The 24966-nt window shown below is 40.6% G+C and overlaps 1 protein-coding gene and 1 long non-coding RNA gene across 7 annotated transcripts in view; one reads left to right on the top strand and one right to left on the bottom strand.

The window, feature by feature from the left end:
- The window catches only part of COL9A1 (collagen type IX alpha 1 chain), a 61900-nt gene that overhangs the window by 5411 nt on the left and 31523 nt on the right, over positions 1 to 24966 (top strand). Inside the window, exons 5-21 of one of the 5 annotated variants that reach the window (XM_083607221.1) lie at positions 3239 to 3635; positions 9831 to 9914; positions 10644 to 10664; positions 12897 to 12971; positions 13395 to 13430; positions 13534 to 13596; positions 15772 to 15825; positions 16150 to 16185; positions 19612 to 19635; positions 19836 to 19889; positions 20526 to 20579; positions 21718 to 21750; positions 21851 to 21907; positions 22245 to 22298; positions 22741 to 22794; positions 23254 to 23307; positions 24462 to 24515. In XM_083607221.1, the coding sequence (XP_083463347.1) occupies positions 3239 to 3635; positions 9831 to 9914; positions 10644 to 10664; positions 12897 to 12971; positions 13395 to 13430; positions 13534 to 13596; positions 15772 to 15825; positions 16150 to 16185; positions 19612 to 19635; positions 19836 to 19889; positions 20526 to 20579; positions 21718 to 21750; positions 21851 to 21907; positions 22245 to 22298; positions 22741 to 22794; positions 23254 to 23307; positions 24462 to 24515 (1204 nt within the window). Of the gene's footprint in view, positions 1 to 3238; positions 3636 to 4480; positions 4620 to 4691; positions 4785 to 9830; positions 9915 to 10369; positions 10609 to 10643; positions 10665 to 12896; positions 12972 to 13394; positions 13431 to 13533; positions 13597 to 15771; positions 15826 to 16149; positions 16186 to 19611; positions 19636 to 19835; positions 19890 to 20525; positions 20580 to 21717; positions 21751 to 21850; positions 21908 to 22244; positions 22299 to 22740; positions 22795 to 23253; positions 23308 to 24461; positions 24516 to 24966 lie in introns of those variants that run through there. The other 4 variants (XM_083607223.1, XM_083607224.1, XM_083607222.1 and 1 more) reach the window with 4 other exon arrangements.
- LOC310759835 lies at positions 4475 to 19242 on the bottom strand. Of its 2 annotated transcripts, XR_014546549.1 has the most exons (4): positions 19002 to 19242; positions 17337 to 17394; positions 5301 to 5419; positions 4475 to 4561 (listed from the first exon to the last, which is right to left on the bottom strand). It is a non-coding gene; the product is annotated as an uncharacterized lncRNA (long non-coding RNA). The 2 variants fall into 2 exon arrangements; XR_014546550.1 differs by lacking the exons at positions 17337 to 17394; positions 19002 to 19242 and adding an exon at positions 11622 to 12209.

Here is a 24966-nt window from a genome sequence, read left to right as displayed (position 1 = left end):
TGAAATCCTATGCATCACTGGGTGATGATTTGTAGGATTGGGCTGTGTAAGCATATAGTAATATACTCCCTGCTGTGCAATGAAGAGGCTGCATCTCTCAAACCCAGAGAGCCATATATAACAATACTATCTTGGTTTGGGTTTTATGCTATGAGTTTTTAAGTATAAAAGGAAAAGATAAAGGAGCTCTGATTATCCTCCGGATGTACAGACAGCAAGAGCAGAGTGATGTTGCTCAAATTATTTAGTTCTTGAGGTCTTGGCTGTCGGATATTTCCTCCCAGGGTGGAAAGTCAGTGCCAGATGTTGAATAGCTGATCCTGCAACAGCAATAGGGATGCATCTGCTGGTTCCTATGTCAGCATGTCTTTTTGCTGCCTCATGGCATTATTGCAAGCAGTTAACAATTTAAGAACACATAAGTTCAAGAAACACCTGTTTCCAGACTTCGGAAAACTGCTGAGGCATCACTGGGTCTGGATTTTCAAGATGCATATTTAAAACTGTTGAAATGCCACCTCAGTTCTCTACCACCTGTATAACAGATCCATCAGCCTCTACCATATTAGGATTACTGAGCATGTTAGGTTCCCCCACCCCAAGTGTGACTTTAGTGGAGATGGATAAAAAAACAAAAGTAGAAGAAAAGGATTCAATGTGTCAAAGTGGACCTTATATTTTTTTTGGGGGGGGGGTTGGTCTTTGTTCATAAAAGTAGACCATACCCCTCATGTGCCTCCATGGTTAATGAATTAAAGATCCCCTCTTATGTATATCCTTTATATGGCATATTAAAAATATTCTAGCAAATATTATAAAAATGTGTCTGCGACTGCAGCACCAGCTAAGCTATTCCCCCCCCACCCCCTGAGCATGCAAACTCTATATTGTTTGGCAAGGCTCCTTTAAGGGATGAAGGAAATTTCAGTGGTTCCTATTTGCATATCTCCAAGGAAACCTTGGAAACTAATGTAAGAATAAAAACGAAAGGATTATCAGTTTTGTTTCAGCAATTTTTCCTCTTCTCAGTGAATAGCACAAAATGAATTCTTTATCACTGTGTCTCTTTTCCCCCAGCAATTCAATGTTCACTTTGAATTGCAATTATTTACCATCCATATTTTATTATTATTTATCCTATGTTTATTATTTATTTAACCCTCCCCTCCCCAAGGAGCGTAAGCTGATTGTCCTGTTTCATTGTTGGATTGCTTCATTTTGGGCACTGTGTTATAATAGCTACTGCTCAAGAGACCTCAGTTCATATCCTTCCTCTGTTGTTAAGTTCCCTATGTAGGTTTAGGCCAGACACTAAGCTACCTATATCACAGGATAATTGTGAGGAATAGAGTAGTGGGATAACGTGCACTACTCTTGCAAGGAAGATAGGTTGTAAATGTAACAGTGTTTTACCAGAGTTTATCAGCTCACATTTGCCACACTACCACAATGCTAATTAAAGTGATCTGAGAGCCAGCATTGTACAGGTGGATTGAGGATTCAATTTTTTTGAGGCTTTAAAGCCATTGATAATGGTTCTGGAGACTTTATAGGCAGCAAACGTATACAATTTATGACAAGTCAGTCACATGATCCTTTCAGCATTGATGGCACTTGACCCAAGCACACTCAGATAACATTTCCACCATGTAATAAACTGGCCTTAATTGTTGCTTTGAAACTGGGGAATATTTATGGTGGATTTAATAGGTCTATCATCATGGTTGTAAATAAAAATAATTGCTGTTGTTTAGCATCACCATCATTTAGCTTATGTCTGTCCTTTGAGTAATAGCATAAACACATATAATTAAATTAAATTAAATTAAATTAAATTAAAACAGGTAAGAAGGGAACAGGAAGTGGAAATGAACAGAAAAGGAACCAGTAGGGAAAGCTGTAAAAGCATCTGGAGTTTTTTTTTACTATAAATAATAATAATAATAATAATAATAATAATAATAATAATAATAATAGGCTTCAATCAGTTTTTAAAGGTGAGGAAGGAAGAACAATATGAGAAAACAATCAGTTCTTCACTTGACAGCTCTGCCATAGGCTATGTATATTTAAAGCACATTCAGAATACACACACACCCCAAGAATCCTGGCAACTGTAATTTACCCCTCACAGCCCCACAGTTCCCAGCACCCTTAACAACATGCAATTCCCAGGACAGTTTGAGGTGGGGAAAACAACGCTTTAAATATATGCTGTGTATGCAACTATAGTATGCACCAATTGTTGCCTGCTGACATAACACGTTATGGTCAAATATTCAAACAGCGAGTGGAGCCTGAGTGCAGATCCACCCAGCAAAGCTAAGACTGCAGGAGCAGGTCTCAAATATAGTCAGGCAGGAACACTTCTCGGTAGTGGCACCCGCCCTGTGGAACGCCCTCCCACCAGATGTCAAAGAGAAAAATAACTACCAAACTTTTAGAAGACATCTGAAGGCAGCCCTGTTTAGGGAAGCTTTTAATGTTTAATAGGTTATTGTATTTTAGTGTTTTGTTGGAAGCCGCCCAGAGTGCCTGGGGAAACCCAGCCAGATGGGTGGGGTATAAATAAATAAATAAATAAATAATAATAATAATAATAATAATAATAATAATTATATATAATAATAATAATAATAATTATAATAATAATAATTATTATTATTATTATTATTATTATTATTATTATTATTATTATTATGGCTTTAATCATGTGTCCATGAATTCAGTAACATAACTTTACTGGCAGCAAATGCATAGAAAGTTTTAAATGTGGTCACCGTTGCCTAAATAGGCTTGCTGTTTATCTGGATTGATTTGGTTTAGGTCACCTCACTGTTACTGGCTAAAAGGTCGTAAGCATGATGCCTTGTCTTGAGTTGTTTGTGACATAGGAAGAGCTAATATTTTTGAGTCACAGTTCCTTTGGCCAGCAGTAAAGCAGTAAAGAGCTGATGACTCAGACTGGGACAAAACTACTAGTGGGAGGATGCTGCCCTGAGGTGGTCAACTCTTATAAAATCATAGAATTGTAGAGTTGGAAGGTACCATGAGGGTCATCTCATCCAACCCTTTGCAATGCAGGAATTTGTTGTCCAATGTGGGGCTCGAACCCTGAGATTACGGGTCTCATGCTCTACTGAATGAGTCATCTTTCCATTTTGACAGTTCATCCCAAATGCTAAATCAGATGAGCAAATAAACAACAACAAGCCTGCTTTACTTTGATCCTATACAGGTCTTTGTATCCTAATGGATTACCTAATGAATATTCCATTCTAACGACTTTTCGAATGGCTGGAACTACTCTTCAGAAGTATTGGAGCGTTTGGCAGGTTCTAGACTCTTCTGGAAGAGAGCAAGTTGGATTGAAGTTTAATGGGCAAGCCAAGTCTCTTGAGTACTCATATAAAGGGATTGATGGAAGTCTCCAGACAGCAACGTTTCTGGATTTGCCGTATCTCTTTGATTCCCAGTGGCATAAGGTTATGGTTGGCATAGAAAGGAATGCTGTCACTCTTTATGTTGACTGTACTCAGATCCAGACTTTAGCCATAAAACCAAGAGGAAAGATCAACGTTGATGGCTTTACCACACTGGGAAAACTGAAAGATAATCCTCAAATTTCAGTTCCGGTAAGTTTTAAACATTTACATTTACAAAGAAAGTATTTCCTTTAGCTTTCCTTGACTTTTTTGTGGGGCAGGGTGGAGGGATAGGTGTAGGTTGGCATCACAATATATATTTTTCAAATGGGGCAGGAAGATACGGCCCTGCAATTTTGATATTATAGGGAAGCATTGATTATCTTTTAACAAGCTTTAAATTAGAAAACCTTATTATAGTCATATATCTGGAAAGTTGCTTGTACTGATCCTTTAAGAACCCTGTAGATACTGGGGAAGGAGCGGGGGGACAATTCTGAAAACAATAGATAATTTAATAAACCAGATTATAATGGATTGTGGATTTAATGTTCTGCCAAAGAATTAAGTACAAGACTTACCTCAACTCATTACAAAACATAATTAAAAGCCACCAAACCTTTACACATTTGCAGTGAACGTGACCATCTTTAAACTTTATTATGATTAAGCAGCTTATAAGAATTAATTGTGTTCTCGGTGACATTAAAAGTTCAATTGATTTATGTGGGGGTATCCATTGAAAGTAATATTTATTATATTTGAGCTATAGTCCTGTTAATTTCAAAACCTCAGGATAGAAATGACATTATCTTGGCCTTTTTTCTGCAATGGTCACCACAGAACATGACCACATATACACACACACACACACACACACAAAATCTCACAAGATAACATTTCATGGAATAAAATCACTACTTGGTTTTGAAATCCTGTAACTGCAGTAGGGCCAGAGGTTCAGAATCTTCAGACGTAGTCACACCTCCTTGCTTATGACATCACAATGCAGAAGCAATAATTGCTTTGCATGAGAAAACTGTTACCAAATTATTCCGATCATAGTAATTTTTGAAGTCCTTTCTTCTCTGTTCCTCGGCCAAGAAAGTTGGTATTCAGGAACCTCAGCTGTGACACTGTTTAATGAGCATATTTATTTTCAGAGAGGAATTGCGATTGGTGTGAAGTATGTAAGTAAGTGTGAAGTACCTACCGTCTATGACAGATAGAAAATAATTTGTACCATGAAGATGTGGAAATACTTCTTTTGGATAATGAGTCATGCTGCACTTTTATTTCCAAAAAAAAGGTGTTTTGTTCCATAGAAAGCAAATAGCGGCATTAAAAGAATGCACACATGTAAGGCCTTTTTTATTTACTAATTCACCCCATTTTACTAAATTTGTAGTGTAAATAATTTGGATTAATGATATTTTCTATTTTGTTTCTAGTACAGTGGTACCTCAGATTACATACGCTTCAGGTTACATACGCTTCAGGTTACAGACTCCGCTAATGCAGAAATAGTACCTCGGGTTAAGAACTTTGCTTCAGGATGAGAACAGAAATCGCGCGGCGGCGCGGCAGCAGCGGGAGGCACTATTAGCTAAAGTGGTGCTTCAGATTAAGAACAGTTTCAGGTTAAGAACGGACCTCCGGAACGAATTAAGTACGTAACCAGAGGTACCACTGTAATTGCACTTGGGTCACATCCTATGTACAATAATGCCTTACTAGGAACTAGGTGGATTCATCAGGGATCAACTGTGCATGAACATACAATTGTGCAATTCTTTCCCCTCTATCCCACTGTTGTTGCTGTTTTTAATGAGAAGCAAGAAGAGCAAACAGAGGAAAGACTGCTCAACTTCCTACCTTTTGTCTGATAACTTCCACAGGTAGTCAACAAATAACTTGCGGTGGCACTACGAGTGATAGTAATTTTCTGTTCCCTTGAAGGGGCAAAATCTTAAAATGGTCCACTGTGTTCATGTCTGAAAGGAAGTGGAAGTTGGCCCACATTTGAATAAATTGTTTAAGAACAAACAAATATCAATATCAAGTTTTATGCAGATGACTGTGGTTATGTTGACCAATGAATAGGCAAAGCAGTGGTCCTTTATTTCACTAATGTCAAGTTAATGAAACAGCAGCCAGGCATTTTACTTCACTGGTCTCAATTGAATTCCACTTTAGATGCAACAGGGCTAATCTCTGTTTGATACTGTAGCTGAGGCAGGGCTGTTCACCAAGCAGAAGCAAACAGGTAATTTTTAGCTATACAGTGGTACCTCTGGTTATGAACTTAATTCATTCTGGAGGTCCATTCTTAACCTGAAACCGTTCTTAACCTGAGGTACCACTTTAGTTAATGGGGCCTCCTGCTGCTGTTGTGCCGCTGTCACACGATTTCTGTTCTCATCCTGAGGTAAAGTTCTTAACCCGAGGTACTACTTCCGGGTTAGTGGAGTCTGTAACCTGAGGTGTTTGTAACCCGAGGTACCACTGTATGTGTTGACCTGCCTGTTTTGTGCGGTTTGCCCATGACTCAGCTAAACTGTGCAGAGAGGTGAGATTGGGGGCGGGGAGCACAAAGGGATCCAAAGAGCTTTCAGAGCGTTGTGTCAGAATGCTGAGGAGTACAGTATCTGCTGCTGAAGGCCTCTTTTAGCTGTTGAAAAATTACAAGGCAAAACAGAGCCACATGGTTCTGTCTCAATTGAATTCCATTTTAGATGTACTAGGGCACAGTTCTGCTGCTGTAGCTTACAGCACCCACTTAGAATTGGGCTGCCCATCCTGTCTAAACTTATTTGCTCCATTAATATTCTTATTACCTGTCTGCAGATGAAGGAAATTGCTCTTGTGTTATTGCATTTTGATTAGACTCCTACATGAATTGACCATAATGGGCCTAAACTGGCACGTAGCCGAGGACTTTGGCTTAAATGATTTGTTGGCTGCAGCAATTATTCTTCCCACATGCTTCCAAAGGCTTTGCTCACTGCTGGCTGACAGCCTTTTGTTATATCCCCTCTGCCTTTTTGGAAGCATTCGTCTCTGTAGAGCTGTCCTTATTCATTCTTTGAGGTTTGTAACAAGGGGATATTCACTCCAGGATAAATAGGTTGAGAGCTGCAGACATCACATCCTGTTTCATGAAATGCACCGACTACTCCACTTGAAAACACTGACCTCCATTACACTGACCACAAGTCTTATTTACACAAAGGAAACTATCAGGTGGCTACATCTTTTGCTTATTGACAGTAGCGTAAGAACTGTGGACACCCTTGGATTCAGCCGAATCACCCACTAGATGGCAATGTAACCAGTGATGCCTACAAGTTGATTACCTGCATAGGGAATTCAAATGATGGTTGAAAAAGTTTAATTTTCAGGTTCTAAGCATTAGGGATGGGGCGGGGGGGGGGGAGAGGTGCAAATCAGTATTTCTGTACATTGTGGTCTTTTCTGTAATGTATTACAGTAATATATCTGCATTTATATACACACATTACCATAGCATGTGCATTTTAAAAATACACGTTACTTAGCTGATGAACTGCATATATCCTTCACCCAGTACCTGGGCTTCCTGGCATTAATTCCCACATTTCTATTAACTTCTGTTTAGATTTACATTGACACTTAGCTACGATTAATGCTAATCAGGACTTGCTGTTTCTAACTAGGTTAGAAACATTTTGAAGTTGGTTTGCAGACTTTGGTTAAGGGTGTAAACCCTGGTTAGTATTGTTGACATTGCTGAAGCAAACAGAAGATTCTTGCCTGAGAGGGGAGGGGCCGGGGAGAAGAAGCACACGGTTTCGCACCCTGTACTTGAACCTTCCACCATAGTTAAGAGATGGGTTGTATTATTTATACACTGGCCCACCATATTATGCAAACCCGCTCATCAAAAGCATAGGTGTCAAGAGTAATTAAAAATAATAGTTAAAGGTAGCTTGGTTTGCAGATGATTATAAAAATAATGGAATTAAGCAGATCCTAGGGATCATTAATAAATCCATGCTAAATTGCTTGTATCACATATTTATAATCTTATAATACCAGCATGGAAAGTCAGGGCACACATTCCCTTGGTTGTTTGCCTGTCTGGTGATTTCTGAGAACAAAGAGAGTTTCTTGGTAGATTTAATGATATAAAAGTAACAGCTAGATGTAAACTAAAACCCTGATCTGAAACACACTTGGAAGTTTCTGTTCACTTCAGTGGCAGGTCCAAGTAATTTGCAATCAGTTATGCATTTGAAATGTGCAGTAAGGATGTAAGAGAGATGATAACACTAGGAAAGCAAATGTACTCTAGATGCTGGAAACCTAGAAACTCCAGAATAGGAAGAGAAAATGAAACCATAATCACTTATAATGATTATAAGAGGCAGGAGATAATTTGTGAAATGCCCCAGAGAAATGCAAAAGCATATTTGGGAATAAAGGTGATTTTGCATATTATCTTAGAGGTGTTCAGACTTAAAAGTCTCATTGATTGTATGAATAATGTAGAAATAAGTTTGTACTAGTTAGAGAATATGGCAAAATACTATGGTTCTTAGACTCAAATGGGTAAGGGCATTAGCTCAGCAACAGGCAGGTTTGAATATAGGAAATGAGATGACATGATGTATAGAAGAGGAAGTCAAGAAGCTATGGAAGGTTGTGCACAGAAAGATTTTAGGAACATAGATAATATCAACAAAATGATCCAGATTGGAAAAACACGGGTCAAAACAAGGAAATCATGGGTGCTGCAGGCTTGTACTTTGTCCCCAAAGCATTCAAGAAAAATAGATCTGTGATTCTCAGCCTTTCCTAGTGTTGTGACCTGATCTAATACAATATTTTCAAAAGATCTTGTAGAATCAGAAGGAAGGGTGATTTAGCAACAGAAATGGTCCTTTCCTTGAAAAAGAATACAATGAGTTTGCATTGGAATATTCTTCTGAGTAGATAGCACCATACAACTGATGTACCATGCAGAAAATTACATTAATAGGTGAACCTGTTAATAGGTGGAAATGACCCCTCTGTGCTTTGGTTCAGCAGTTGACTCTGGTTTTCAGTCTGTAAATATTTCCCACCACTAATATGCAAACTTTCAAATGTACCATTTGTAAACTTCACAGAGAGAAGTGTTTGATATCTTGGCGATTTCATAGGAACATTGCAAAAAAAAAAATGTTTTAAGAGCATGGTAGTGTACACAGGAGTCAAGTTTACATGATTCTGTAGTCTTTTGCAGTCTGTTCTTTTACCTCACTAGGACCCCCCGCCTTAAATTCAAACTTTTGGAAGAAAAAGAACCAACAAATGTTAATTTAAAAGCAAAACCAAATATTACCCTTTTCTTAATCTGAGCAGCACAACTGGAATTTGACTGAGAACCAATGAGGGTCTCTTTATAAAGATCTGAGTTCAAATCCTTTCTGTCCAAGAAAAGTAATGTAAAACATTTTGGAGGGGTCTATTCAGAATAGACCTGTTGTTCCAGTCACCTGACACACACAAAAGCCTTTTACCTCTTGAACAGATGTAGAATGGTAAAGTTACAAATTTCCTTTCATAAAGGACTATACACTTCTGTTTTATCCCTTCATTAAACATACTAATGGACACAGATTAGTTAAATGATGCATTCCTTATAGAAAAGACTATATCTGTAATTTGTTCCTCTATTAAACATACTAAGAAACACAGGTATGAGAAAACAATTTAAGGATTTAATTCATCAGAATTAGTTATATGAATGTAGTTCACACACAGCAGGGTTCTCTTGGGATGTCTTCACAGGATATAAATATACTTTGCTAGTACCCTTTTGCCCATCTGTTTATTCATATGCTAATACATCCAGAAAGAGTAACTTCTATATGCAGTACTTTTTTGTTTGGCCATTTTAATCGGGTCCCTAAAGACAACTGTATAAATAAATCCTTGGTTTAATGCATTCTAGGGGCCATTCAGAAGTTTTGCACATTCCTGTGGCCATTTGGAAGGAATGCATTCTGGTCACATTTTGGCGTCATTCTTTTTTTAGCATGGTAATCCACGGCTCCAAACTGGTGTGATGCAGAGACTTTTTGCGTTCAAATATCTGGGGACAGTTTGCTTATCCATCAAGCAGTCTTTGAGTAATCGCTCTGCCAGCCTCCATTTCCACCCACAGAATGGAGGCAATTACTACCTACCTCACAAGTTTGTGAGGATCAAAGGGATGAGGCAATGCTGCTATCTGTATCCAGCCTTCAGGAAAGGGAAGGCTTGGAAATCAATGAAATAATCATCCAACACTTAAAAGGATGTTAAAGGTTAGTGAGTTAGAATGGTGCTGTTTCTAAATCACTATGAAAAGGTAAACCACCTTCCCTGTTTCTGTCCTAGTTTGAGATCCAGTGGATGATGATTCATTGTGACCCTCAACGACCCCAGAGAGAAACTTGCGGTGAACTTACAGCTCGGAGTTCGGTAAGATTGTAGTGTAAGGTCTGTGCTTGGGTTGTGTACACACCAGCAGCTTAAAATGCAGCTAGGTCGTTCTTTTTCTCAATTTGGATCAGAGCTGGTTTGGGGGAAATGCATAAGAACACAGTGTTTCACAAGAAACGACAGGCTAGAATATAGACTGTGTACTTCACGTGTACACTGCTTCCCAAACAAGTGGGTGTGCACTGATTGCAGAGTAAATGGGAGTTTGTACACAGCCTTAGTTTTAGAAGATTGGGGGATTCAAAGTGCCTTCATGCATTTCCTTTCTAGTGATATATTATAACGGGCTGGGGAAAATAATGGCAATAATCTTTGCCTGATCATTCTGCTCAAAGCATAGATCAAGCCAAAAGTTGCTGAAAGATGCAGGCTGCTGGCTGCAGGGCAAAGGGTTAAAAAGCAAGTGTCATTCAATCCCTCCTTTCTAGCCATCAGGTTTCCTCCAATCTCTGTTACCCTCCTCCACAGCCATTCATTAGCAGAATAGCTGTGCCTATTGCAGACTGTGCCTTTCTAGGTGTTCTGGAGGGGTCCTTCTGGGGGTGATTTTTTAACATCCTAAAATCCATCTGAGGCAATCAAAGACGAGTCCATGGCTCTCAGTGTTCCAGGCAAGAGGTTTTCCTGCCTCCTTGGGGTTTTCCTGCAAGTCATTTGCATTTGCCTTTCTCAAGTAAGTTTTGCCTGACTTTTTCTTGTTCTTTTCAGATAAGCCAGACAGCCGTCAAGGTAAGTTTTAAAGGCAGGATGCTTGCCCAGTTCAGAGGATAAAGTGCTTCTATATGCTCCCTGTTCTGATCTATCAGCACTCTGCTCTCCCCCCCCCCCTTCCCTCTTTGTTTGGCAATCAAACAAACTGCTAATATGCAGTTCTGTAATTATGCTATTATGTTGGAAAATATGCAGAAATTGTTGTGCCCTGCTGGTGAACTTCCCTGCATCATTTATTTGGCTGGCCGCTTTTAAGAAACATGATGCCTGAATAGATGAAGGTTTGGTTCTACAAGGCAGTACTTATTTCTTTTACCCTAGATCAGACTGCTTTGCAGAGGTACCATTTAAGCAGAACACAGTTTCTGTAAGTTCTGGCTTCAGTAGTGCCTCTTCCTTTGGCCTATGCAGTGATTGAACAGTCCACCCCTCATCCCATGTTGAAATCTGGCACCCCTGCCTCTTGAATATAATTTTTAGCTCAATCGAATACTTTTTATTCAGTTCAGTGCAATGGGTCAGGTCAGGAGTAAGGTATGTGAATTGAGGTTCCATGGAAATCAGTGGAAAAAGTTAGTCACCATTTAATCCCGTAGATTTCATTGTAACCTAAGTTCATCGAACTTGGTCTGGATCCAACTCAATAGGTGATTATGGATGCCCATGAGGAATTAATATGGATACGTTTCCCCTTCTTTAAGCAATCTTTTCAAAAACAAGAATCGACATCATTAAAAGAGTGGCAAATGTAGGATCTTTTATCTGTGTTATATATATGAAGTGGGGATTCCAATCTGTGTCAGCCATTGTGAGTATGGAACCAAGCAGAGGTGGTAGTTATTTTGGATGATTCTACATAAATGGTACATCATTTTAATGATTATGGTTTTACAGATCTTAGCCATGTTTTATCTATTATTTATGAACACCTTTACAGAGAAAATGAAAAGGGTCATTGGCGCCCAAGAAACTCACTGGTTTAGCATAGCAAGGATAAGCTACTTTTCGGCAGTCTTTCTGAGGAAAAGCAGTCTTTTTTAAAATGCCGTCTGAGAAGGCAGGAAACACAAGAATTATGTCTAGAACTGGCATTCTCACAGCCTGAAACTGCCTGGCAAATCGGTGCCCCTGCTTTTAGTGTCAGTAGTTCACCTTCTCTGCAAGAGGTGTGAGGGGAGCAAAAGGGGCCTGCTTAAAGGTTTGCTTCACAAAGCACCTATTGTGAAGTTAACGTTGCCTGGCAGTTGGAATTTAGTCATAAAAAGGAAACCGTGGAGTATGTTGTAGAACCTGAGGGCCCTCCCCAAAACTATTTTGGGGGAATATGAGGCACACACTGAAGTTTCACATAGAAAGCAGCATATCTGAAAGGGATTTAGGAAGGTTTTTTTTTTTAAAAAGTGGGGGGAGGTAGGTCCTATTTTTAGAAAAAAACTCTTACAGAAGACAACATATTATACACAGGACCATGATGGGAGGTTTTTGAAACCTTCATCATACACGCCTTTTAGAAAATGAATATGGATCTGAAGGGATAATGGTGATCTCTCTTGGTAAGGTAAAACATAGTGGATCCTGGGGGTTACTTGCAGAGGTCAGTTTATTTCCTCTCAAAGTTTATTATTATTATTATTATTATTATTATTATTATTATTATTATTTACAAAGGAAGGAAATTGGTGGACATCTGATCCAAAGAGCACTGTTTTATTACATTTTATCACTGGTGTAGTCATGGTTGGGAAGTCGACTTTTCTCTTCAGAATGTGTGGGGGAAATGAAAAGCAAAGTATGCTATTTGCACACATACCTCCTAGGGATCTCTGGAAAAAACCCACACAAAACCACTAAACACAGTGATGGGCAGAATGATACATTTTAATCTCTGAGTCCCAGATGTACAGCATGTGACTGCATCCGTCTTGAATTGTAGATTAAGATAGGAGAGTGTGGTCAAAGTGTTGGGATTTAAAGAGTCCTAATGAAAAACGGAACACAATTCAGTGGCACAGTTAAAGTTATCTGGGCACCGGGACAGGGAAGCTGAACTCTGGTCACGGATCCTGAGACTCCTGCATTGCAGGGGGTTGGACTAGATGATCCTCGGGGTCCCTTCCAACTCTACGATTCTATGAATCTGTGGTGGCCCTTAACTGCTGGCTCTCAACTTCTACTCCTTCCCCCTATTTCTGGTATGATTTCTATGCCTCCCTGCTCCACTGTCTTAAGTGCTCTTTTATTTCTTGCCAGAGAGGCCCCCCAGGTCCACAAGGCCCCCCTGGCCCGCCAGGCCCCCCAGGAGTTCCTGGCATCGACGGCATCGACGTAAGTTTATTTTGTGCATAAAGCTGGACTGTCATCCCTGCTCGAGGAATTCCTCCCTGTAGCTGTCCCTCTGAGTATACAGTATTGAGCATGTGACACTTGAGTACGTCAGCTCTCCGTAACCCACTGCTAGCCGGCGGAAGGAATTAGTTCCTGGGATTTTGTGCCAAGAATCCTAAATGTGCATTCCAAGACTCATTTCACGAGGGGGGTGCTAGTGGCTTGAAGTAAATTGGCATATATAATGTGTTTCTTTAAAATTGCATTAGGGGCTGTGTTCAATTAGTATTTATAACAGCGATTCTGCAGTCCTAGCGATCAGGGATTTCTTCTAAGCATATCTGAATAAAGCTTTTGCATATGGAAATGTGACAGGTTTAAAAAATATCCTTACTTTGCTGTTTCCCTCTTCTATTCCTCTAGGGGGACAGAGGTCCTAATGGGCCCATGGGCCCTGCGGTAAGTGGCTGATAGCTCTCACCATGCTTTTATCAAAGGATTCATAGGTATCGCCTCTCTTCTAATGCCTTAATTTCCCCCCATCTCCAATGCATTCCTGCAGGGCCCAGATGGAGAACCAGGTAGACCAGGTGTCCCTGGATTGCCAGGCATACCTGGGGCTGATGTGAGTAGATTTTCTTCTTCTTTGGGGCTAGGCAGAACCTCTCTCTGTGAGATGTTGCTACCAATCTGAAAGGCCTTTGGTTGTAATAGCAAGCCAGGGCATTTAGCCTGAGCGGGATATTTCCAAGTCGAGAGACAGTCCCTTCTGGAGCAGAGGCAGACAGGGGCTGGGCGTTTCTAGGGGAGTGGCGGGGGAATGAGCAAAGCAGCTGATGCACTAAGCTTCTGGGAGAGGATTCATTCCTCCCAGAATTCCTTTGAATTCAAACAGGAAAAGTACTATGTGCTGCAGCTGCCCTCCTTGTTTAGGGCAGGGCATAGCAGTAGGAAAGGGAATGCAAGGCAGGGATCCAGAGGTTGCTTGGGTTGAATCAGCACCTGGCTCTGATCCATCTTTCCCCTGCCCAATGACAGTTTTGCAACTTGTTAGGACAGATTTCTGAGAGATGCTGGGACTGTCGATAAATTAGGAGATGTATTGCACCTAACAAGGCCCCAAAGCCAGGTTTTGTGTGTTCCTATACCTCATAATATTTTGTCTGAGAAAGCAAGATAATATTTCTGAGGTTTGTTCCCCACTTTACATTCCCACCTTTCAAATGGGGTTTCTGATTTTTTTGGAAGGAACATTAGCAGATGAATAATTTCTTCCAAAACAATGGCAGAGATACAGGTGCTGATTAATTAATTGTACACCTGGTTATTGTGAGCTCATGAGAGTGAGCTTTGAGCTTGTCATATGTGGCGCCCTCCCTCCCCCTACTGTGTAGAAACCTATGTGGCACAGGTCATATTCTACACATGATTTTTTTTATTTTAATGGCAATTTGTAGGACATGCTTGTGAACTATGCAGGGCCGTCTTTAGCAGATATGGCGCCAGGGTGCAAATATCTGCCCAGCACCCCCAAATTACCACAGATAGTGTTGGGGTGGCTGTAGCTGTGCACTGCCAGCCATTGGGGGGGGCGCAACTCTCCTCCATGTCGCTGCGGGAGAGTGATCCCCGCAGAGGCTTGGGAGGGAAGCTGCACGCCTGCCAGCCTTATGGTTGGTGGGGCGCAGTTGGTGGGTGTGCAGGGAAAGGGGAGGCCACCAGCAAAGCCGCGCAGCTCCCCCACTTGCTGGGGTGCCCCTGAGAAGCCGGCGCCCTGGCTTGACGCACCACTAAACCCTATGGGAAAGACGGCTCTGGAACTATGCCCGTATAAAGACTCCAAGTTACATGGGAGGATAGCTGAGTCGGAAGAACATGAATGAGACTCTCTCAGGGTTGTGGTCTTGAGCCCCACTTTGGACAAAAGATCCTGCATTTCCAGGAGTTTGGACTAGATGACTCTTGTGGTCCCTTCCAACTCTGCATTTCTCTGATGTTCTGCATACAGCACTTTGTAAGCATGCAGAAATGCCCTCAAGTGCATGCAAGGTTGTTCAGCAGAGGTTATTTCTTTTGGGCCACCATCTTCAAACCTCTTTCTCCAGAGTAATCAAAATGAAATATATAGGACTGCTGTAGTATAGGTGTTTGGCAAGATATCCAGAACCTTTTAAAGCCTTTTCATTAATTGTTGTTAATTCTAAATAATGACTGAGGAGGCTGCAGTCCAACACAAGTTGGGTGTGCTTAAGTCCATTTGTTTCAGTGGGTTTCAGCATATTTTAGTTGTTGGGTTGTAGCCTAGTCTGTGGTGAAAAGACACAAACTGTATTTGGGCAGTTTGCCCAAATACAGACCTTGGGCAAACTGCCAAGTTCCCCGCAAGCACAATCCTGTGTCTATTTACTAAGAAGTAAGTCCCACCATCTTCAATGGGGCTTCCTTCCTAGGTCAGTGTGTTTACAATTGCAGCCTCAGGCTCAGACCAGTTTGAATCTGGATAGCATCATATTTTGGAACTTTTTCTGGAACTGTTTTCACACTGCTTTCTCTTGGGGTTATTTCCAAAAAGCTTCCTTCCTCTGATGGGAAATGAATCCTACCACTACTAGAGGAAGGCAACTTTTGGATCCAGCTGCAACACTCACGTGCAGACACATGAATACATGTACACACATACATGTTATACTGAGCTGATTATCTTGTTTGGAACTTGGCACATTTTATAAACAGTTCCTTCTTGTGAACTGAAAGGTAATTAATTGTCACTGTAATAAAAGTATATGCTTCGTTCCACAAGGGACTGACAGGCCCTGATGGATCCCCAGGCCGTGCTGGTCCAAAAGGACAAAAGGTAAGTTTAAAATCCCTTATTAAGTTTTCTTTCAGTTTTTTGGCCTCAGGACTTTTTAACAGGACTTTTGTATTTTGATTTTGTTCTGTGAACTGCCCTGAGACCTCCTGGTATAGGGCGGTATATAAACAACAACAACTCAACAACACAGTCGCAAATATCTAAAGATACTTACTAGCTGTTGATTAGTGATTTTAATATTATGGAATATTATGGAAAGTTCCCCACTATGTCCCCCTACCTCCAACATGAAAACTTATTATTCTGCTCACTATATAACTGGTTTTAGACCCTCCCAGATAATACACATTTTATTTTTTGCAGGGTGAACCCGGGTTGCCTGGAGGCCGTGGACTGCCTGTACGTAATATATTTTTATATAGTATCTATTTTAAAAAATCAATACTATGAATTTCTTTTCAGCTTTAGAACAGTAAAACAAAGGCAAGAGGAAAGCAGAGTGGGGGAGGGGAGAACCAACCCTCTCATAATCCCTGAGGGAGTTTCCAGTCAGACTAAAATAACACAAGAGCATAGAAAGTAGAACTTCTATCTTGAAATCAGTAGAGAGCAGATTTAATTTCTTCGCCTCCTTAGCCTTTATATGCCAGCCTTCAGAAACTGGCCTTTAAAAACAACCTCTGTAGTATTTCATGGTCGAAATTGCTTGTGCTGACAAGATCAGGGGATTTTCTGATGAGGATCCGAAGGACCTTGTCCAGAGTTCTGGGAAGGGGCTTTTTAAAAGCCCCTTCCTACTTCTGCCCCTCAGACTATTAAAAAAGACCCTGATCATTGGAAGTTGGTATGGACTCCCCCAGAAAAGAAGTATTATCAGCATGAAAAGCTGTGCTTGGAAAGGAAAACTGGCAGCCATTCTGTGCATAAAAACAGAGCTATTAAGCTATTGTCAGGTCTTATTTACAGATTGGCCTTATCATGATGATGTTTATTTTATTTTATATTTTATTTTATTTTATTTTATTTTATTTTATTTTATTTTATTATTTTATTTTATTTTATTTTATTTTATTTTATTTTATTTTATTTTATTTTATTTTATTTTATTTTATTTTATTTTATTTTATTTTATATTATATTATATTATATTATATTATATTATATTATATTTGTACCATGCCCATCTGACAGGGTTGCCCCAGCCACTCTGGGCAGGATGTTACACTTCTATCATAGTTTTCACCAAGGAGCTCAGTGTTAAACTCCTTCCTTCAATTCTGTATTCACCACAACCCTGTGAGGTAGGCAAGTCTGAGAGAATGTGGCAAGCCAAATATCACCCAGTGAACTAATGGCTGAGTGAGGAGTTGAACTAGGGCCACATGGGTGTTCATGCTGGGCTTTACCTTGCCTTTATATTTGAACTGTACACACATATTAGAGAGACAGGAATCCAAAGAGTTCTTTCTGTGAGTGAAAAGTGTTTCTGTGCACAAGGAGAAAGGAGCTGAACAAAAATGGCCTTGGTGCAGTGTTAAAAAACAACTCACCCTTTATATTCCCCTGCCCCACCCATTTTCAAGTCATCGACCAGCATATTCAGGAGGGCTGGGAATGGGTAGCAAAATATACAGAAACAAATTAAGTGTACATCAAGCACTAGTTTACAATATATGAAAACTAATAAAAGATCAATCAAAACATTTATAGGATGTGAACTCCTGTGTAAACAGACACGTCTTAAACTGCAGAACTGAGGAGCCACCAATAAAAAGGCCTACCTATATTGTGCAAACCAATGGGAGTGTTCCTCCCATTTCAAATATGCTCGTCTTTCTTTGGAATTGTGGCAAAGGAAAGGTTAAAGTCAGTTTCCCTACGTGCCACAGTACTGATCCTGCTTGGGGTCCCATGCAGCAACTATTTGCATAACAATAGGTGCAGACACTGCATTAACAATAACACACTGAAACATCATGTTTATTTTGGCCTCCAGAAACTGCAAAAACTGAATCCAGAACCCTGCAACTTCTTATGACTTCTGTTTCTTTCCAGGGATGGAGGAAGGGGTGTGTGGTGGCTGTGGGCCGCCCCTGGTGTCACCACTGAGGGGGGTGACAAAATGCCAGGTGGCACTCACTGTGGGGCCTGTAGCATGCCCAAGCCACCGCGTCTGGTTTGGGCATGCGCAGGCTCCGCGCTGCCCCCACGGTCTGCCCACTGCCTCCCCGCCAGCTGTAAGGTGGCTGAATGGGAGGAGGCAGGCAGACTCTGGAGGCCCTGCAGTGCGCCCCGCCCCTTCCTCCACCACTGTTTTTTTCCTATTCTATTTAATATCATTTACATACAGATTACTCCCTAATTAAAATATATATGCCTAAAAAATCACTGTGGCTTCCAACGAATATTAAAACAATAGAATGAAACAAGGGAATTGTACGTATTTAAAGAAGGCAAAGGGACCGAAATAACCTTAGTGAGTGTTAGGAGAACATTCACTAAGAACACTTGCTCAAAAGTGTTCAGGGTGGCGTTGCTGCATTCCTTACGAGCCTTTGTTTGTTTGTTTGTTTTAAACAAAATAAATGATACATGGAGCTGTGGATAAATAGGAAAGCATGCTACTGCTGTGAGAGAAATGTTACCGACAGCAGTAACATGAGTGCAATACTGTTTGTTCATAATGAAAGCAAATTACTGTTGTTTGATAGAAGGCAAAATTAAAGGTGGCTGATGAGAAGGTTCCTACAGATGCCGGTTTCCTAGTGGAACGATTTAGCAGAGCATGCGGCGAATGATTGCACGGAATAGCTTGTGATAGCTGCTAATTTAAGCAAACTGAGTAGAAGAAAGTCACCCTGCATTTCATTACTTGGGGAATCAGAATAACAAAAAGAGAAACCAGTGGAGATGCAATATAACACTGAGACATTTTAGGAAAGATCCAAGCCTAGGGATCTTTGGGGGTGATGTTAGCATATCCTGCACTGCCACCAGCTAGGCCTCACTGTCAGTCACCCAAAGGAGAGATTTCTCATTTAAAATGTTCTGATGTACAGCCTGGCACTCAGCTAGGGCCTGATGACTGCCACGGACACCAACTTAATTATCTCCAGTGCCTATGCAACCCAACACTATGTATCCTCCCCAGCATCAGGGCAGGGCCCCGAGTCACCAGACGATAATGAAGGCAGTGACAATTGCAGCTGCCTCACCTATTGCTTCTCTTCATAGCTCCAGGCTGAATGAGTACTGGAGCTGTCTTGCTTCCAGCGCTGCCACCTCCCTACCATTGCCCGTCATGGTTGTTGCCTCACTACCACCCATCTTTGTGCTTTGAGGCGAGGCCAACCACAGGGCTCCTTTCCCAGGGCCACCTCCCTGCTGCCGGCAGAAAGGTCCTATAGGTTTCCTCACCCAGCTTCTGGAAACCGTGCATCTCCGCAAACTTGAACAGAACATGTGCCCTTCTGTTTTCTAGCATCGTTATGGCAGCGGCATTGAGCTTTAGAAATGTTAAGTTGTATCTTTAAGCCTAGATTAATCTATAAAGAAAATGGCTTGAATTGTTCTTTTAATAAAAAAGGTTCTCTAAATAATGATTGACCTATTACAGGGAGCATCTACCTCAAAAGTAGTAAGCTTAAAACTTCATGAAATTGCTATCCATCCCAAATACCCAGAGAGCTAAATATAATGCTTTCATTATTCCACAGTTTGGAGGGGGTGGAATCCATATTGTTATTTGTTCACTCATTTTATTGTTGGAGTGCTATGAAGTCTGAATACTAAAAAACTAAAATGTGTTACATTTTTTCCCTTCAGGGTAAAGGTATTCCTGGATCTCTAGTAAGTAGATATTCACCAACTATCAGTAGCATAATAAAATAATACATTTTATCTTTAGTGCAATAGGTCTATTGGTAATATTTTTAAAAAATAACCTCTTAAGGTCAAGTTGATACTTCTGTTTAGAAAGCCATTTATCCCTTAGATAAGGGTGGCTGTTTATAAAGAGTTTAATCAAATCACTGTCTTTTCATATGTAGGGTCCTCCTGGTATTGCAGGACTTCCTGGTGAAGTGGGCAGAGTTGGGCCACCTGTGAGTATATATATCACTGCATATTTTTTAAAAATCACTGATCTAAATTTTCATGTTAACTAATTAAATTCCCCATGCTAATTATGCATGTTTAGGAAGGATGTTTCCAAACAATGTCTGGCACATGAAGGCTAACCACGTTTACCTTGAAATAAGGGCTGGATAGCATGGTGAAAAACTTCCCAAATGGTGTGTGCGACTGGGCACGCAAATGGATTTACATGCAGAGGTTTAACTGCATGGTGGTTACTTTCCAAGATTCTGAGTGGTTTTGTATGTAATAGGGGCTTTAGTGATGGGTGAATGGAGCATGAGGCATCTTTAGTTATTTCCTCCTCTTAATAGCTGCTATCATCTCTGAGCACTTCAGTAATAGATATTACCATCCCATATCTTTGCGATGTATTTCTTTTATGGACGAAACAAGGGATATAGATTACTGTAGCCTCTGTTCCTCCTGTCATGTAAAACTTCTTTTATATTCTGTGCACCTACGAGTGTTCTAGAACTCTGAACTTAACAGCAGTGTAAATGGTCTCCTCTGCGATTCTACAGCCTTATTTACAAATAAGGCCAGAACAAATATCAGTTATGCAGCTCACTGATATACACTTGTGCCACCTTCAAACTATTTAGGGTGATCCTGGAAAGAGAGGCCCTCCTGGAGTGCCAGGCCCCCCCGGCCCCATGGTAAGTTCGAGATACTCATTTTATTATAGATTTATTAAAATGTCTGTTTCCCCAACTCTTTTGAAGTGTAGAGGGATGTTTCTGTGGGTTAGAAGTAGCATTACATTGTTGTGACATTCCCTCCAGTGGCCACAGTTGACCTGGTACGGTACTGAATTTCAAAGCCTTCTGAGTAAAGGAGTACAAGAGACTTCTTTTCATTATGTGTTTCCATTTATGCTGGTGGAAGCAGGTGGCGAGGTCTGGGATTATGCACTGTTTCTGGTACAGAAGATGCCCTGCTTCACCAGAGAATACACCCTTAGAGTTTGATGAGCCATTTCACAAGATTTTAGGGAGGTCTCAACATCCACCCGGCCCCCTTCTAAGTTGTGATTTGTTCTCTAGCAGTGTTGGAGGATATACAGATAACGGCCTATTTGTGCGGGGGTTATGTTCCTGATCTCCCCACCCCCACCCCGCACATCAGCGGAGCATGCATAAGCTCGTTCCGTCCCGCTCTGTCCCTTTTCCAGCCAATTCCAGGTCACTGTGATACATGGTTGCACATCAGTTGAACGTGCGTAAATCTGACGTTGCCTGTACTATGCTCTTTGTACAGGTAACAGGGTAGATTGACAGGTCTGCTTGCAATCTCAGTCAGGTAACAGTCCATATGAAATCCACTCCTTTTAATCAGTTCACCTTTATGTTTGGTTACCCATCTACACGGCAAGGCAAAGTAAATAGCTAAATAGATAGGTTGAGCTCTTTTACAAGGTTGCATTCCAAGTGCATATTCTCCTTTGAGAAAGAGGTTGCAGAATGTGCCTTAACAAATGCACGAATTAAACACCCAGTGAGGACCCACCTTGCTGAAATGTGGTGCATTTTGGCATACAACCCATTGCTTTTAAAAAGAGAGATTGTGTATGAATGTGTACAAATGTCTGTCTACCTAGCCACCCACCCACCCATCTATTACTCTTCTTCACATCTTTAGCAGAAGATACAGATGGCTTTTGGGGGCAGGGGAACAATGTGGATTGCTGAAATCAGAAAGTTGGGGACTGTGTTGAATCTGCCTTTTGTTCATTTTCCTGTTATGCTATGCCTTTAAAAACAAAAAACAAAAACTGTTCTATTAAATCTCCTTCAGGGAACAGTTGGACTTCGTGATGGAGATCCACTGGTAAGATATTTATTTTACCTTTTTGGATGAAAAAAATGCTTTTCTGTAATAGTTTCTCATCCTTAACTCAGCTTTTGGGTTTTCTCTCCCCCACTCCCAGTGTCCCAATTCTTGTCCACCTGGCCGGTCAGGATATGCTGGGCTAATGGGCATGAAGGTAAGAGAATATGTTGTAATTGAATATGTTGTAACTGTGGATGCATATTGAATACATTGAGTTGCAGAAATGGAAGGCAGCACACAGAAGCCATCTTTCTTTCCCCCTCCTCTCATTCTGAAGCCCCCCATGTACCCCCTGAAAAGACCTTCAGAGGATTGGGGGGGGGACCTGCTGACCACCATAGGCTTTGCTATACATGGGGCTGTAGTGGGAAGAGGAAATCACCCAAAGTCAGGAGAAGGGATCTTGTGGGAGCCTGGTACATATCAAAATTTTAAAAGATAGTGATTGTTTAAACCTACTAATTAAACAGGGCTTTGCTCTTATGCTTTAGGGTCACAAAGGAGTAAAAGGAGAGGCTGGTGAACCAGGAAAACAAGGCCATAAGGTAAATAGAATACTAGGTTAAAATGATTTGGAAAGCCAATGGTTGAAAGAGGAATCATGTTTAATTTTGTTATGCTTTTAACAAACGAAAAGAACAGTAGCTTTCCTTTTAGATTTATTTACCCACTATTGCCACAGCACTTTTTTCTGTTTTAATCCCTAACAGCTTTGATGTCTTCTCCAATAAGGCAGTTTCTGCATGGACTTCCCTTCTGTGTAAAATATGTTTTGTGTACTGCACGTAGGCCATATGAGTTGCAAGAACACATTGATCAATAACGTTAATAAATAGTGCACACCCTCTCTTACAGGCTGAGGCCACAATCCTGACCTCATTTACATGGGAGTAAGCCCAATTGAATTCAGTTTGACTTACATCTGAGTACATGATTAGGTGTTAGAATGTTCTATAAACTAATTTGTTATTATTTGTACTTATTTAGGGTGAGGAAGGTGAACAAGGAGGACTAGGTGATGTTGGCACTCAAGGCCCACCAGTAAAGTATTTCCTTTTAATTAGCTTTTTATTCGCATTCTGTTATCTCTAATGGCTATGTACAGGTGTGAGAAATTATACTATTTATTCCTTTAATCCACCTGCAAAAGATTCATTTCCAGCTGTTCAAACCAGGTGTGAACTGACACATTGAGATGACGCAAATCACAGCTATGTTGTCCTTTTTTTTTAAATTATCATATGTTTAGATCTTTCCCGTCTGTTTTTGTTACGTAATGTTCAGTAGATAGAGCTTTTTAATTCTTGATTTTATTAAAAGTAAACTATCTTTAAAATCTACGTGCCTAAAATGAGAAGAACTTCTTATAATCAAGATCTGTAAAGGTCTTTTAAAAAAAGGAGAAGTATATTATCCAAGGAAATATGGTATGAAAATTTGCACATACAGGATAACTCAGCTGCGCAAAACTGCATACTTACAATAAATTTTGCATTTCAGGGACCTCAAGGGCTAAGAGGTATAACTGGCATAATGGGACCCAAAGGTGACAAGGTAAGTAATAGCAATGATACCTTTATCATTTTAAACGATAACTTTATCATTTTAAAGCACAGGGGTGCTACCCCACAACACTGTCTGCTACTGCCTGGTACTGTGGGAGAAGACTCCTGTCAACCCCCAGTAAACTAGGTGGACCAAGAATCTATCTTTAGAAATGGAAAGCAGAATAGCTTATTGTCCATATGTGGTGCTCCTCTTTAGCCTGTCAACTCTCTGGCACACGTGGATCTCATTTTCAGAAAACCAAATTTACCTTTCTGATTTTCAGAGGTGTTCATCAAGGCTCACCTTGAATACTTTGAATCTTTTATTGACCAAGAATGAAACACTGTTATTATAGCCAGCGTACTTATTTTATTGACTCACCAGAATTGCTATTTACTATTACCCTTCCCATTTACTCATGTTGCTACATCAGATTAAATGTGTATATAAAGGCTTTTTCCGAGGTACCGCTTCTTGATTACATTACATATTCTCTTCTACTATTGCTGTTTCTTTTTGCTTGCAATTGTCTCATCTGTAAAGCATTCTTGCAGCAGTTCCATAAAGGACAACCTATTTTGGTTCAATTCACTATAATTCTGTAGAATAGCACACTCATATGTTACGTGCAGGGCATTGAGAAATAGTTGAAGAGCGAAATGACCTGCAGTGGAATATATTCAGAGGAACGGATCAATTGCTGCCCAGCATGATCCAACAGAGGCACAAAGGTTCAGTGTGATTTTGATGCCGACTTTATTTTGCAGCATGATTACCACTTTTCCGTGGTTAACTCCCAGGTTGCATTGGTAATCTCTGAATTTTGAAATCACATATGTTGCTAGATCTGATGGAGGTAGATTGCTGGCATCATAACAAGCTTTCATGTGATGGATCACAGCATGAAGGAAGACCCATATGTTGTGGAACCTCTTTATAAAGACCAGTGGAGTATAGTTCCACAGTAACAACTGCATAACAAATCCTTGGTGGTCATTCCAGCTCTTGACCTCAGGTGTAAAGAATTGAGGGTTGGAACGAAATAATGGCAAGTGTGAAGCTGCTGTCTGCCCCCTTAGCCTCAATAGAAAATACATGTGTGTGCAGAATATTTTAAAAGCTTTTATATCTTAATAATCCTTTGTTTGTTTTTACTGTAGGGTGCTCGAGGTCTTGATGGTGATCCTGGTCCCCGGGGTCTTCCTGGGGCCCCGGTAAGTTTCTTTGTCTTATCAGCAAGACCTCAAAGGAGGATTCACAATTAAGCACATTAGGGCGGCTACTCTGGCATTCACATTTCAGGAGTGCCTATCTCAGTTTTCATTCTTTTAAAAAAACCTACATACAGTAAATCTCAATCTCTTGTTCTCAGGCACATGAGTTTGGCGTGTGTGGGGGAATTGGCTGGCCTGTAATAATAAATATATTAAATAATGTAAAGATTGTCAGGATACCAAAGTATTACTCACCCACAGATGTGGCTGCATACTCTGTCGCTGCACGATTCATTGCTTTTTTCTTTTCCTCTTTGCTACCAGCCTCTGCTGGGAATGAGCTGTTGTTGTGCTGACTGTTCAGTACAGCTAATTGGATCATTCAGTTATTCCTGATGGGAGGGATTGTGGCACATTGGTAGATCACATGCTTTGTATGCAGGGAGTTCCA

This window comes from Podarcis filfolensis (assembly GCF_964270895.1).
Source record: "Podarcis filfolensis genome assembly, chromosome: 3".
Lineage (NCBI taxonomy): Eukaryota > Metazoa > Chordata > Lepidosauria > Squamata > Lacertidae > Podarcis > Podarcis filfolensis.
Note: the sequence above shows the minus strand (reverse complement) of the source record. Positions and strands in the feature narration are given on the sequence as shown.